The sequence below is a fragment of the Tursiops truncatus genome, chromosome 15 (genome assembly GCF_011762595.2).
Source record: "Tursiops truncatus isolate mTurTru1 chromosome 15, mTurTru1.mat.Y, whole genome shotgun sequence".
In the NCBI taxonomy this organism is placed as follows: Eukaryota; Metazoa; Chordata; class Mammalia; order Artiodactyla; family Delphinidae; genus Tursiops; species Tursiops truncatus.
In genome coordinates this window covers 17,237,640-17,249,733 of record NC_047048.1, presented here as the reverse complement: position 1 = coordinate 17,249,733, position 12,094 = coordinate 17,237,640, and the positions used below count along the sequence as shown (strand labels likewise).

Below are 12,094 nucleotides of genomic sequence, written 5' to 3'. Positions count from 1 at the left end.
GTTATATTAGCAAGGAGCTAATCAGACATGGGTCTCTAATCATATAGCGGCCAATAACTAGGGTTGCCATGCATTCTGGCTCGCCAGGTGGTCTCAGTTTATGCCCACTGCCTTGGTGTCCCTTCTGGTCAGCTCCACCTTCCACTCTCAAAATGTCTGGTTTGGACAATAAATTCTATGGTCACCCCAGGGTCTCTCTCTCTTTCTTTTTTTTTTTTTTCTTTTTTCAGCTGCAACATGAGGCATGCAGGATCTTAGTTCCCCAGACCAGGGATCAAACCCATGCCCCCCTGCAATGGAAAGGCAGAGTCTAAACCACTGGACTGCCAGGGAGTCCCCTTTTTTGGGTCTTTTTTCCAGGGTCTCTTCAATGAGAAAGCATCGTGCTTCCAATCACCATGGATGTGGGGACTGCCCAGGTGGCAGGGCCCAATGATCAGGGAGCCCCAGCATTGACAGCAGAGAAGCAAAGCATCCCCTCACTTGAAAGCAGTGCTGTGGAGGTCTCGTTGAAGCTCCCCTTGCCACCGGGACCGGCCTAATCGCTCCAAAATGCAGTAGGAGAAGTCGGGGAGCTTCAGGTCGGGGTCACCCTCCAAGCCGATCAAGGCCCGGTACCGCATGTCTTGGGAAGCAACAATGATCAGTTTCTTCCGCCACCTGCAAATCAGAAGCCACCGCAGGAAGAAATAACTGTAATTGATTTTTAAGAAAATCGAAATATGAAAAAGCAGAACCTTAGTGAACCATCATTTCCTGCTAATTCTTGGAGGTTCACAATCCCCCAGTTAAGGAGGTTTCCATCCTAGAACCACAGAGCGTTCAGGGGGAACAGAGCCAGTCTCACCAGTTCCTTGCTCAGAGCCCTCCCCGTCCGGCCAGGGCCCTCAGGCCATACCCCCGACTCCCAACCAGGGCCTGGCCCGTCCTGCACACCCCCACGGCCCTGCCCTGCGTCCACAACAGCCCCGCTGGTCCTCTGCCCAGCTGCTCTGCCCTCACGTCTTCAGGCCACTGATTCTCACCATTCAGGCCACTGCTCAGATACCAACACCTCAGGTCTTCCTGAAAATGCTAACCAGAGTCTATCCCCCGCCTCTGACCATTTCCAGACTCTTCACAGCACCTGGCACTCTCAGAAATGGCCGCTTTCTGGGGCACACATTTCTGCAATAAGCGCCCTAAGAGGGGGCAGGTTGTCATCAGGGTCCCCAAGACATCCTCAGGGCCCAGAATGGCTCTGGTGCACAGCAGGGTCTCTGTAAATATCTACTAAGTGAACGAACTCGCCTACTGAACTGGATGGATAAAACAAACTTCAGAATCAAAAACAGTGCCCTGCGTCATCAGTGGACCTGCAGCCTGTTGGAGACCAGACTCGGGACAAATCATGAGTTCCTCCTACTGTCTTGGTGTGTGAAAAATAATGCCCGAAAAAGAGGCCAAGAACACTTCCCAGCCAGGTGCTTCGAGATGTCGCAGCTGGGAAAACTGACTTCTCTGCTGAGGTCTAACAGTCTACGGCGCTGAAGATGGGGACTCCACCCTGGCGCCTTGCCTGCTGACTTACATGGCCATCTTGGGCAGACTGTCTCAGGTCCTAGCCCTGCCAGAGATCCCACAAGGGTGGGCTGGCAGAGAAGCTATCCCCACTCACTCCTTGGCATCGAGACGCACCAGCTGGAGGAGCTCCCTCTCCCAGGGGAATGAGTCTCCAAGGGTCCATGTTAGAGCCCAAGGGCTCCCAACCCCTCCCGCCTAGAGCCACCATCTACTGCTCCCAGCCTGTGGTATACAGATGCCTGATCGCAAGGCCTGTCTTCAGTCACATCGCTCAGTCTGACGGTTCCTCCTCTTGGCCCCCCCTTGCCGCCCAATGTACCAGATGACTTCATTGCTCCCACTGAAGAGGCAAAAAGGAAACAGAGGAGGAACTGCCCATTGCCACGTCTACATTTTCATTTAACTGCAGCTTCTTTCACATTGCCTGTGACCCATAATTAGTCTTCTGCATAGTCACAGGGTCTGTATGGTCCATCTTCAAAAAAGAATGTTAGGCTGTGAATACACGTGACGGACAGAAAGTCTACTTTTCTGTGTCTGTGTGTCACAAACTTAGGACCTGTGTTCTCTGTCTCGAAACAGGCTCATTACGTTAAATCGGAAGAGGTCAGTTGAGAAGAGAAAAGTTTGAAAACAGGGGAGCTGATTTGCTGCTTTAAGAATGTGTTCAGGGTGGTTTACTCCCGTCCTATCAGAACTCCAACATCTCCCAGTAGCTGACTCTAGGACTCCTGCCCGAGGCCCACTTTGCTGAGCCTGGTCATCACATAGGTTATCCAACACTGATGAAGCGCCTCGCAAGGTACCGGAGATGCCAAGATAAATCAACATGGCATCTGCCTTCACGGAGCTCAGAGTCTACCGAAGAGAAAGACAAGAAAAGGAACACTTACTCTGGGATTCGATAACTGTGGTCAAGGTCATGGAATGACATGTGTGAGGAGCCCCAGTTCAGGCCTATGTGCGTGAAGAGAGCGTGTGTGCAGTCACCAGGGAGAGCTCTTCCTGAGCTAGCAGGAAGCCGGGTGGGGGAGGGTCAGGAAGCAGAAGCTGCAAAGCTCCAGAGCCAGAGGAGGGGAGGGGAGGTCAAGAGGAAGAAGGAGTGAGTATAGCTGTTTCTTCCAAGAAGCATGGCTGCAGCAACGGAATCACAGCTACGGGGGATCCAAGGCCAAGAGATCTTGTTTTAAGATGAACGCGCCACGGTAATGGGCTGATGAGAAAGTACTGGTCAACAGGCAAAAAGCTGCAAATAAAGGAGAAAGAGGAGCTCGCTGACAGAGGTCGGAAAGAGCACTAGGTACGGCGGGGGGGGGGGAAACGGAGGAAGAGAAGCATCCAGATGACAGCCCGAGGCAGGGCCAGGCTTCCTGTCTCCCCTGAGGTGAGGGAGGGGGAGAGAAATCCGGGCAAGCATGCAAGCTGAGGAAGAAGGTGGCAACTAGGAGAGCTCACACTGGAAGCTTCTCCCTGTTCTGTCAGGTAGGAAGGGAGGTGGGGATGGGGCGAGGGGCTTGAGGCAGCCTGGGAAATTGGGACCCTGACTGAAGACTCACAAAAGTACGGCTGGGCAGCAGAGGACGCAGCCTGGACAAGAGAGCGAAAGGCACCAATCCAAATGACAGCTGCCTGCCCTGCCCAAAGGGCCAGGCGGCCTGTGGACACAAAGGGAACAGAAAGGCAGCGCCCCACCCCCGCCCCCAGCAAAACTAGCCCCAAGAGGAGGGGAGTGGTAAAGGACTGGCTTGGGGCAGGGCGGACGCACTCTGATGGGCACGAGGGCGGCACGCCAGTTGTGGCGCTCTGACCACACCCCCAACTTAAAGCAGGAAGATGCCCACAAGTTTCCCATGATGCAAATCAGTTACCTGCCAAAGGCTTCCACCATCGTACAGCGGGGCTGTAACGTCTTGGTCCTGATGTCACTGGTAATGTTTTTCCTCTCCTTAAAGTACTGGCATGAGCCCTGGATGCCATCTTTATTCTCCAAGATCATATGAATGGGGTAGACATCCTCCAAAGGGACCGGGTCCCTCCTGGACTCCAAAATGCCAGTTTCCAAGTCAATTTCTTCATACCTAAGGGGGAGATCACAGATATCAAACCACAGCTCAGCCTCAGAAATAACACGTTTGGCGTGTTCTTCTGACAACCTCTGGCAGAGGTCGGAGAGAGGAAGTGCGATCACCTGGTCGCACCTGTCTTCCAAACGCAGGTCATCTTAACAAGCAGCGTCCCTGCCTCTCTATCCCAGACAAGAGACTTTCCTAGGAGTCTCTGAATCCACCCTGGATGCTGAATGCTGAAACCAGAACCACCTTCCTGGCCCAAGTCATGGCCTTTTGTTTTCCCCCCAATCCAGTGCCTGGTCTCCAAACCATCAAGTTTGGACTTAATGACTCAAGGCTTCCCTACTTTAAGATGTTACCTTTCCACATCTCTTTAGTTATCCCTCTCGTACTTCCATCCGTTTTTATGGTTTCAATTATCGCTTGCATATTAACAATTCTCACCATCAAATCCTCAGTCTCGTTTTTCCCCCAAACACTAATCCTGCCTTCAACTGTCTACGCCTCAGATCTGATGAGATCAAAACTAAAGTTATGGGCTTCCCTGGTGGCGCAGTGGTTGAGAGTCTGCCTGCCGATGCAGGGGACACGGGTTCATGCCCCGGTCCGGGAAGATCCCACATGCCGCGGAGTGGCTGGGCCCGTGAGCCATGGCCGCTGAGCCTGCGCGTCTGGAGCCTGTGCTCCGCAACAGGAGAGGCCACAACAGTGAGAGGCCCGCGTACCGCAAAAAAACAAAACAAAACAGAACAAAAAACAAAAAAAAACTAAAGTTATGACTGCCACTCCCCACCTCCAATAAAGTCCCTCCTTCCCCTCCTTGGTACCACTTTCTCCCCGTCTGGGTTCAGATTCTGGGTTGATGACCCTCTCTGCGTCTCAATTTTCTTTTCAGGAAAATGGGGATAAGAATATCCAGCTCCTAAAGTTGTTGTAAAACTTAAATAACTTGCTATACGTAAGGATCTTGGAACAGTTCCTGCTTACAATAAGCATATATGTAAATTTGAACTATTATTCCTCATTCACTATCTCCAGTTCTACACTTCAACCCAACTTAACGTACTTCTCTTCCTTTGGAACACTCTGCCAACTGGCTACCTAAATCCAACCTTTAAGTCTTGTTTTAGACAGTATTACCTCTGGGAACCTCTCCCGACCCTCACAATATGGCTTAAGAGCACAGACTTGGGAGACAGACGGCCTGGGTTGAGTCAACACTCAGTCACTTACAATATTCATAACTTTGGACGAGTTACTTAATCTCTATCACTCAGTTTCCTTCTCTGCAAAATGGGGAAGATAACTGGGAATTCCCTGGCAGTCCAGTGGTGAGGACTCGGTGCTGAATGGGGAACTGAGATCCCGCAAGCCCTGTGGCACAGCCAAAAAAAGAAAAAAATGGGGAAGGGCACCTTCCTCATAGTGTCACTGTGAGAATGAAGTGGGTTCAGTCTCCTGAAACTCCAGGAACAAGATCTTAGAATAGTAGGAGGCCATAACGAGCACTAAATAAATGTTAGCTATTATTATTGTTCTTGTTGTTGCTAAGCTTGCCGACGTGAAGACTCTAGTTGCCTTAGGCTCTCTAATCCAGCACTGAACGAATGCTGTTCTGTGGAACTCAACTGTCTCCAGTCTTGAGCTGAACAGCCTGCTCCAGTCCTAAGCTCCACTTCGGAGGAAATACTCTCTGAAACACAAAGCATATCCTCCCAGTCTTGCTCACCACCACCCCAAACACACACGAACATAATGGAACATCACCAGGTGACCCCCCCCAACTCCATCAGACGCCTGGGTCCTGCCAGGCCTGAGGGACCCCCAAATCAGCCTTTCTCTGCGCCTCCATCAGACTCCGGGTCTTTCTTCCGCTCCATTCCTTTTTCTCCCCTCCCGTAAGAACCTGGCCCTCTCGCAGCTCCATCAGACCCGGGTCTCTGCCCCCGCCCGCCCGCAGAGCCAGGCCGCTGACCGGTCTTGGAGCTGGAGATCTGGTCTCTCCCGAGGCTCCTCGTAGAAGCTGATGCCCGGGTGCGTGGCAAGGGCCCGCCACAGAAACTCCTGCGTGTTGGGCTCCAGAGGCAGCGGGAAGGGCGGCACTCGCGTCTCCAGACGGCTCCAAAGCGCGGGAAGACACAAGCCATCAAGCCCCTCCAGGGCCACCTCGTCCAACAACGACTCCAGTGCGTCCATTGCTACTTCAGTTGGCAGCAACCGGGGCGCCTGCGCACCACGCCGCCAAAGGCCCTGGTCCAGAGCGCCTGCGCACAACGACTGGCAGCCAGGGAGGCGGGGAGGATCCGGGTACCGGAGGAGGAGTTCCAGAGCATGGTCGTGCTGTCACTCCCTTTGGGGGAGGGTTCATTCCGTGGAACTCCATTGCCATTGGTCCGGAACCCCGCAGTAACCAGGGGAACTGCAAACAGTGTAGAGGCCGCTTCCGGTTCGAGCACCCGGAACCGCCGCCTCTAGGGATGGACGGTGAGTGTCCGCGGGCCCCCCCGGGAGGTCGGGCAGTTACTCTCCCATCCCTCCTGAGGGCTCCCCCGACCCGGGCAGAGCCCTAGGCCACAGACCCCTGGACCACCACTGCCTGACCCAAGGTGGTCTCCGTCTGAGGGAAAGGGAGCCTTAGTGGTCCGGGATGGGAAGAGGAGGCTGGGGGGAGTGGTCAGTGATTTGGTCACTATGCTGCTTGTGGTTGTGTTGGAACCCCGTACTGGCCAGGGCATCAGAGTAAAGGTTGTCGACTGAAAAATTATTCACAACCTAAAAGTTGAGAGTTATGTTTCATTTGGTAGGAGTTTTTATAACTTCAACCCCGCTAGGCAGCATCTCAAGTAATCCTGAGAGAACTGCTCAGAGGAGGCAAGTTGGGGGAGCCCGGATATATAGGAGTTTTGCAACAAAGGGCAGATAGTGTGAACGTCAAAAGATGTTAATTAAAAGATGTTAATTAAAGAAAACCAGATATCCCAAGTTAAGGCATTTAGCGCTTTTCTGTGTATGGGAAGATGCAAGAGTCTGGGCTCTCTGAAATCATTCCTTTGATACGCACCTCAGCTATTTGGGTTCAGTATGTAGGGAGTGGCTGCAGTCTGATGGCTGCTAAATGGCAGGTATTCTTTTTCTTCCTGAGTTCCCTCAGGGCTCACTGGCTCCTGTTCGAGGGCTGCAATTGCTGATGACTGTGACATCCTTTGTTTACTGACATGGCAGGAAATATTCCGTTTGTCAGGGTTTAGGGTGGGAAAGACAAATAGAGGTGGGGGGTGGGGTTCTTTGTGTCCTGGGGCATGGAACTGTGGAATACGGGAGGGAGTTGGTATGGAAGTAAGCATTATCACAGGGAATGCAGTCTGCAGCTACTGGGAGATGGGACTTGGTAAGGAGGATGCGAGGGAGACTCTCTTTCTGTGCTTTGATGTTAATGATACTGTTCAGTGCCCGGAACTCTAAATGTTGTCAAGCAGCTCGATAAACTGCATAACAGTCTTTTGAGGTCAGTGTTATCCCATTTTACAAATGAGGACGCCGAGGCTCAGAGAAGTGAAGTATCTTTTGCCCCAAATCAAAGTCATCAAGTGGCAGAGTGAGTAAGGAACCCGGACACTGTCTCTGGAGCTGAATTAGGGAGTTTGAGATTTGAAAGGGATTTTAGAAGCCCTTCATTCCAGAAGTTGCAGGTGCAGATATTTGCAGGGGCAAGTCTGGTGGGCTGGATTGGGCTGTGATTAAAAGTCAATTTCTTTTCTGATTAAAAAGTCAATTTCTTTTCTGAAAGGGAAGCTTCTCACTCAGCTCCAACCAGTTAGTTTCCTGGGGTGCTTCTCAAAATGCCACAATGGCCAATCAGTCTGAAGGCCAGATGCAGCCTGTGGGCCATCATTTAGGGATCCCCATAAGAATCAGAGAATTCTATGATTCTAAAAATAGGCTACCCTGATATCTCATTTTATAAATGGGAAGAGTCGGCCAGAATCCACATAATTTTTCTCATTATACCACTGTCCCTAACTTCTGGGAAATGTTGTTCCTTTGTGATATCTGCTTAACACAGTGTGGAAAAAAAATTTTAATTGAACAATCTGTTATGTGCTTAAAAGACATCTTTGCCCTTTGTACTTCAGAGGTAGTATAAAATGGCATTCACCAGTTTGCCCAGTGGAAAGGTCAATGTAATGTTGCTGTAGAACAACAGTACTCAGATCTTTCTGGTCTCAGGATGCCTTTATGCTCTTAGCTCAAGAGAGCTTTGTGTGTGTTATAGCTATGATATTTACCATATCAGAAATTAAAGCCAGGAAAATCTTAAGACATTTGTCATTTATCAACTCATTTAAAAGCAATAATAAATGCATTACTTCTGAACGTAAGTAATACTTTTTATTGAAAAGTGGCTATATTTCCCACCAGAAAGGTTAATAGGAAGCATGATATTGTTTTAGAGTTTCTTAAATCTCTTTAATATCTGGTTTAATAGGAAATAGCTAGACTCGTTTCTGCTTCAGCAACCAAACTGTTGTGTTATTTTGGCTGATATATTTGAAGAAAATGGGGCCTCACACAGACATTTTTTTTTGGAACAGGGAGTATTTTAATTGTCTTTTCAGATAGCTGTAAACATTCTTCTTTGACAGTATTCCGAAACTTAGCAAGTGGTAATTTCTCAAAGGTTAGTCACAATGTGGCATCTGAAACCATATTGGTGAACTTTTGTTTGTACTCTGTTACATTAAAGCCCATTGGTCTATCTCGCCCTTTGATTGCGTAGTTTACCCATGTATGATTCCGTAACATTAGGCATTTGTCAATTGGAAAGTTCACTGAGTTATGCAGATCTTCTAAATGTTGACATTGGAAATACAACATTAAATGGCATGTCATTACACAATATCAAAAAATCACATTCCTTAGTATCCCTTTTTTAAAAAAAAAGAGTTTAAGTATTGGGAAGCTATTAAACTCAAAGTACTGGAAACAAGTTTCCTACTTGTTTTCACTTGAAAGCTTGAATTTTATCACTGGCAACAAATACCATCAGTTGTTTTCTTGAAGTGACATGCTTACTTTTGTATTTAAGAAAATGTCTGCCAGATACTCAAGTCTGAATAACTATAGTTTGTCTACTAGTTGTTCATTCAAGTAAACATGACATTTGATACAATATGTGGCTACTTCAGCTGGCAACTTAAACACACAAGTGTTTTGTAGGATCAACTGTTGTACTTTGGCTTATAGCCGAAGTGCTTTATATGTACTTTGCATTTTTTCACACAGAATATTTAAAAGATGTGTTCTCATGGGTTCAGGTTTAATAAAATTAATTTTTATTTAATTTTCATCAGGACATTCTTAAGTGAAAATGTTTTTTTGTTTGTTTTATCATCAGCACGTGGCACTAAAGAGTATAATGACTACTGATACAGTTTGGTGCCGCTGCCTTGTAGCCACTCAAGCTATCAGCAGTTTTACCTACTGTTGCTTTTGCATCATCAGTGCAAATACCAACACAATGAAAAAGTCTTAGAATTATGATGAAGATAATACTTGTCCTTGGGAACCCCTCTTCCTCCCAGGATCTGTGGAACACACTTTGAGAAACATTGCTGTAGACCATTTTCAAGAAGTCTGTTCAGTCAGTTCTGTTATCATCTCAGTGCTCCTGAGCATTATGGCCCAGTGGAGGAATTTGTCCATTTTTAGATTGGTTACAAAAAGGAAAAATTTGTTCTAAGAAAGTGTTTGCCCTAAGATTAGATTTAGCATTCAAAGGATCCCTTTTTCCTTTGCAATTTTTAAAACTTTGATCTCTGCACAATTTTCCAGGCATATATCTATTGGGTAAAGTGAGGCATACCGTGATGAATTTTGATTCTAGCCAACTAGATAGATAAGCCAAGTCCAGCCTTGTTAGAAAGATGTTTACTTCCTAAACCCACAAAAGCTTAAATGTCTGCTAAGTATCCCCAGACTGGATTGTAGTTTGGTTTATTCCTCCTGTCCTAGTCAGCATAGCTTTTCACAACATTTTTTCTGGCCCGTTGGGTTTGACTTGGCGGGTTCTATCTGGCTCTGCGATGCGGCGTGGTGTAATATTCATAGGTTTTGCAGACCAAATAGCCCTGGATTTGAATCCCAGGGGTGTACTCTGACCTCTTTGAGACTCAGTTTTCCTGTCACTAAAGTGGAGATGATGATGAGGCTTACCTTGTTTTGTGTGCCCATCCGTTGGTGAATCTGTTATTGTGAATTCAGTGAGACTATGCATGAATGCACTTAACACCAAGTCTGGCGTATAAAAAGCGCACCTATGTGGTAGCTGATGCTGTCATTGCCTGCCAGTGTGCAGACTTCTTCCGCATTGCTGACAGAAGAGGAAGGAGGGAATATGGTGAAGCTCTCTAACGAATCATAATCTTTGCAATTAGCTCACTCTTTGTTTAAAAGAAAACCCAGTGTTTGACATGGTTTATTTACATGAAAGTAAATTGGCAATGTGTGAGTCTCCTGCCTATGTAAATGTTCACCTTTATGTCAAAGTCGAATTTCCCCCATTGCTTTTAAAATATGAGATGGCCGAGAAAAAAAAAATTCTACTCAGCTTTCCAGGAACATAATAATTAGACAAAAGTTCAGCACATGGAGATAATTAGAAAGGATTTTAAAGCTAGGCATTTGCTTTGGTTCCCCCCAGAGCAAGTACTCAGTGTCTCCCCTGTTTATACTGTTCATTTGCCTAGCAGACTTTCTCAAAGAATTAATAATGCCAAGATGAAATTTAGCCTAGCTTGTCTAAATAATCCCAAACTGCAAAATGGGTGACGGTTGAATTAGTTAGGTTTTGCTGAAAGTCCAGTCACCGTGTCTGATCATTTCTGTTCTTGTGTGGTGTTTACCTGGGCTCCTGGTGATTTGTCTGTTTCTCTTCCTACTCAAAATAAACCAAGCAAAAAAAAGAACAAAATAAAACATAGAAAGCATTCAGCAGGCAAAATAAACATGTGGTCCAGGTAGTCTTTGTGTCGGTTCTTCCTCCTTTGCTTCCATCCTTTTATCTGATTGATTTCTTTTCCCTTGCCGTTCCTCAGCATTCACTCCATCCTGTCGTTTTAGCTCACAGGAACTTGGCACACTCTGTTTTGCTTATTTTTCTTGGGGGCATTTCTTCAGTTACCACATTCAGCTCCTTCTGTGCACTGGGATCCAGAAATATCAAGATGAATTAGATTGAATCCAGGTGAAGTGTAGATGGGAGTTTACTGTAGTCTTCTCCAAATTTTCTTTAAAGCTGATTTTTCAAAAGCATGTAAGTTAAAATTTTTTAACCCTAAAAAATAGAAATGTAGCAAATTTTAAAATGAAGTCTTCATATCAGAGGTTGCACACTGAGAGTCTTGGGCTGAGTCAGCTCACGGGCATATTTATTTGGCCCATAATGGTTTTTAGTTTTTTGAATTAGTTGTCAACATTGAAAAATTGGGAGATTTCTCATAAATCTCTGATTATGGTGTTTTCTTTAAAATATCAGTAAAGTTGATATATCAATCTCAATAAAAAGCAATAAAGTTAACACTGAATTGAAATTCTGCATGGCAAGAGTTCCCTCGGCTGGAGTTAAGTGGAATCTGCCCCCTAGAAGGGAGGTGCCCTTTCCAGTCCATCACAGCCTCTACCTGGCTGGCTTCCCTCATTGCCTCTGGTACCTGGCTGGCTTCCCTCATTGCCTCTGGTACCTGCCTGGGCCCCTGTAGGCTTTTTTTTTTTTTTTTTTTAAATATTTATCTATCTATCTATCTATCTGGCTGTGCCGGGTTTGGTTACGGCATGCGGGATCTTCGTTGTTGCATGCGGGGATCTTCAGTTGTGGCATGCGAACTCTTAGTTGTGGCCTGTAGGATCTAGTGCCCTGACCAGGAACTGAACCCAGGCCCTCTGTGTTGGGAGCATGGAGTCTTAGCCACTGGACCAGCAGGGAAGTCCCCGCTGAAGGCATTTGAAGTTACAGTCCTGCTCTAGTATTAACTGGGACAATTTTGAAAACCTCTACATACTTCATTGTGTGCCATACTGTGCTTTACTTGTTCTTTTAGTTTTAATCTGGAAAAAAAAAAAAGTGTGGGGGGGATATATTCTCTTCACTGAAGAACTTCATAGTCGAGTGAGAAAGCCAGACATAAACAGATAACTATAGTCCAACATGGGGGTCCCCGGAAGATAACATTTGTAAAGGTCTTCCCCATACCCAAAGCACTCTGGTCCACTGCTGGCTTTTGTAAATAAAGTTTTATTGGAACACAGCCACACCTATTTGCATACAAATGCACACCAACACTCTATGGCAGTTTTCATATTTCAGTGGCAGAGCTGACTCATTGTGACAGGGAACAGATGGCCCCCAAAGCCAAAAATATTTACTGTCTGGCCCTTCACAGGAGAAGTTTGCCAACTTCTGCTGT

The 12,094-nt window shown here is 47.0% G+C and overlaps 2 protein-coding genes across 4 annotated transcripts in view; one reads left to right on the top strand and one right to left on the bottom strand.

Moving 5' to 3' along the window:
* The window catches only part of GTF3C1 (general transcription factor IIIC subunit 1), a 72,761-nt gene extending 66,898 nt beyond the window's left edge, over positions 1-5,863 (bottom strand). For 2 of the 3 annotated variants that reach the window (XM_073792181.1, XM_073792182.1), the window contains exons 1-3: positions 5,608-5,863; positions 3,432-3,641; positions 484-660 (exon numbers count right to left, since the gene is read on the bottom strand). In XM_073792181.1, the coding sequence (XP_073648282.1) occupies positions 484-660; positions 3,432-3,641; positions 5,608-5,828 (608 nt within the window). In that variant the 5' untranslated portion in view covers positions 5,829-5,863. The remainder of the gene's footprint in view (positions 1-483; positions 661-3,431; positions 3,642-5,607) is intronic. The other variant, XM_033841075.2, reaches the window with a different exon arrangement.
* A 180-nt stretch (positions 5,864-6,043) lies between these two features.
* The window catches only part of KATNIP (katanin interacting protein), a 201,408-nt gene continuing 195,357 nt past the window's right edge, over positions 6,044-12,094 (top strand). Inside the window, exon 1 of the mRNA XM_033841133.2 lies at positions 6,044-6,116. Coding sequence (XP_033697024.1) covers positions 6,110-6,116 — 7 coding nt within the window. The 5' untranslated portion in view covers positions 6,044-6,109. The remainder of the gene's footprint in view (positions 6,117-12,094) is intronic.